At 49.5% G+C, this 1675-nt stretch overlaps 1 protein-coding gene across 4 annotated transcripts in view; it reads left to right on the top strand.

Moving 5' to 3' along the window:
- LOC113214135 (low-density lipoprotein receptor-related protein 12) overlaps window positions 1-1675 on the top strand; it is a 68871-nt gene that overhangs the window by 30014 nt on the left and 37182 nt on the right. For all 4 annotated transcript variants that reach the window (XM_052272700.1, XM_052272699.1, XM_052272701.1 and 1 more), the window contains one exon: window positions 1282-1407. In XM_052272700.1, the coding sequence (XP_052128660.1) occupies window positions 1282-1407 (126 nt within the window). The remainder of the gene's footprint in view (window positions 1-1281; window positions 1408-1675) is intronic.

Genomic DNA, 1675 nt, shown 5'->3' with positions numbered 1-1675 from the left:
GCTCTATCTCGAACCGTTCAGGCGCTGGAGGGTCTTTTTTGACGAAAATAAGCTAAAAATTGCTGTAGTAAACAATAATTGTAGAAGAAGGCCCAAAACCGCAAATGAGGAAAGAAACTCCCCCCCCCCACCCCAAAAACCGTTTTCTAAGCAAAAGGGTGGGTTGTAGTCGCGGTCCTAAACCGTTAACTTACATCCCTTTCTCGTGTCTACGGGGCAAATTTTAAGGACGACGGACTTTGTGAGCCGAAGGCCCGTTACATCATCTGATTATGTTCTTCCGCAAATCGCGTGACAGAAATGGTCAGGCCGCAGGCCCGACCATCGCCGCAGGCAGGCCAAGCAGGCCCGGCCCCTGCCGAACGGAGTTGCCGGCGCAGCGAAGCGAAGCTGGCAACTTTGTTTGGCGGAAGGGCGGGCCTGCTTGTTTTTTAAGTTCTCCTAAGGGGTAACTCGTGAAAGTAGGTCCCTTCGAACGAAAATTTCGTCCGTTTTGCTCTATCTCCAACTGTTTAGGCGCTAGAGGGTCTTTTTTGACGAAAATAAGCTAAAAATTGCCATGGTGATCTATACGTTGTAGAAAAGGCATAAAAACCGCAAAATAGAAAGGAAACTCTCTCCCCACCCCCAAAAACTCTGGAAACTCGGGTGTGAGACAGTCTAACACCAAATGGTGTTAGGCAAAATACCTCACACCAAACGGTGTGAGGCAAACATACCTCACACCAAATGGTGTGAGACTAGTTGTGGCTCATACCAAATGGTGTGAGACCCTCTGTGTCTCACACCATTTGGTATGAAAGTATCACTCCATTTGGTGTGAGGCACAACGAGTCTCACACCATTTGGTGTGAGGCACAACGAGTCTCACACCATTTGGTGTGAGGCACAACTAGTCTCACACCATTTGGTGTGAGGTATGTTTGCCTCACACCGTTTGGTGTGAGGTATTTTTCCTCACACCATTTGGTGTTAGACTGTCACACACCTGAGTTTCAAATATATTTGAGGCGTCCGGCGGGGGGGCTGCGGCACTAGAAATTTGCTTCATGGACATGACACTAGACTGTAACTGGGCAACACACGGTAAAAACAAGCCCTGGGAATCCCAGGAGTTTTTTCCGTTTCCCAGGGGAGCTGGAAGAGTCCCAGGAGATCTCCTGGAAATGTCTGCGGCGCAGAGGGAAGCCCAAACTTATCACGATTCCCTGATTTACGGTGTTGCTAAAAGAATATTTTACATTTTACTCAGTATGTTAATATTTCTTTCGTTTAATGCAGATACGTGCCCTGATTCTTCGACATATTTCCAATGCCACGATGGCTCATGTGTTTACGCATCGTGGACCTGTGATGGTATAAACGACTGCAGTGACGGTTCCGATGAGCTCGGTTCAACATGCATTGGTGAGTTTTTGGAAACCATTAAAACAATGATGGAGACGGAGGGTAAGGTCAAGGGGGCCTCTACTCCAGCAATTTATTGTGCACTATGATGGATTCCACGCCGACCCACCGAGCGCCTGTACCAGTTCTTCAGAGCAGTACTAATGGAGAGGGTGCTGTGCCGCCCGGGACCCCCGCCCCGCCGCACTGTCCACGGTTTTGTGGCGGGCCTATGGGCGCGATCGCCACAAATTTGGCACCGACGGACTCGGCAAGGTGCAGGCCAACT

This window comes from Frankliniella occidentalis, unplaced genomic scaffold, assembly GCF_000697945.3.
Source record: "Frankliniella occidentalis isolate FOCC.00 unplaced genomic scaffold, Focc_3.1 Scaffold219, whole genome shotgun sequence".
Classification (NCBI taxonomy): Eukaryota; Metazoa; Arthropoda; class Insecta; order Thysanoptera; family Thripidae; genus Frankliniella; species Frankliniella occidentalis.
Note: the sequence above shows the minus strand (reverse complement) of the source record. Positions and strands in the feature narration are given on the sequence as shown.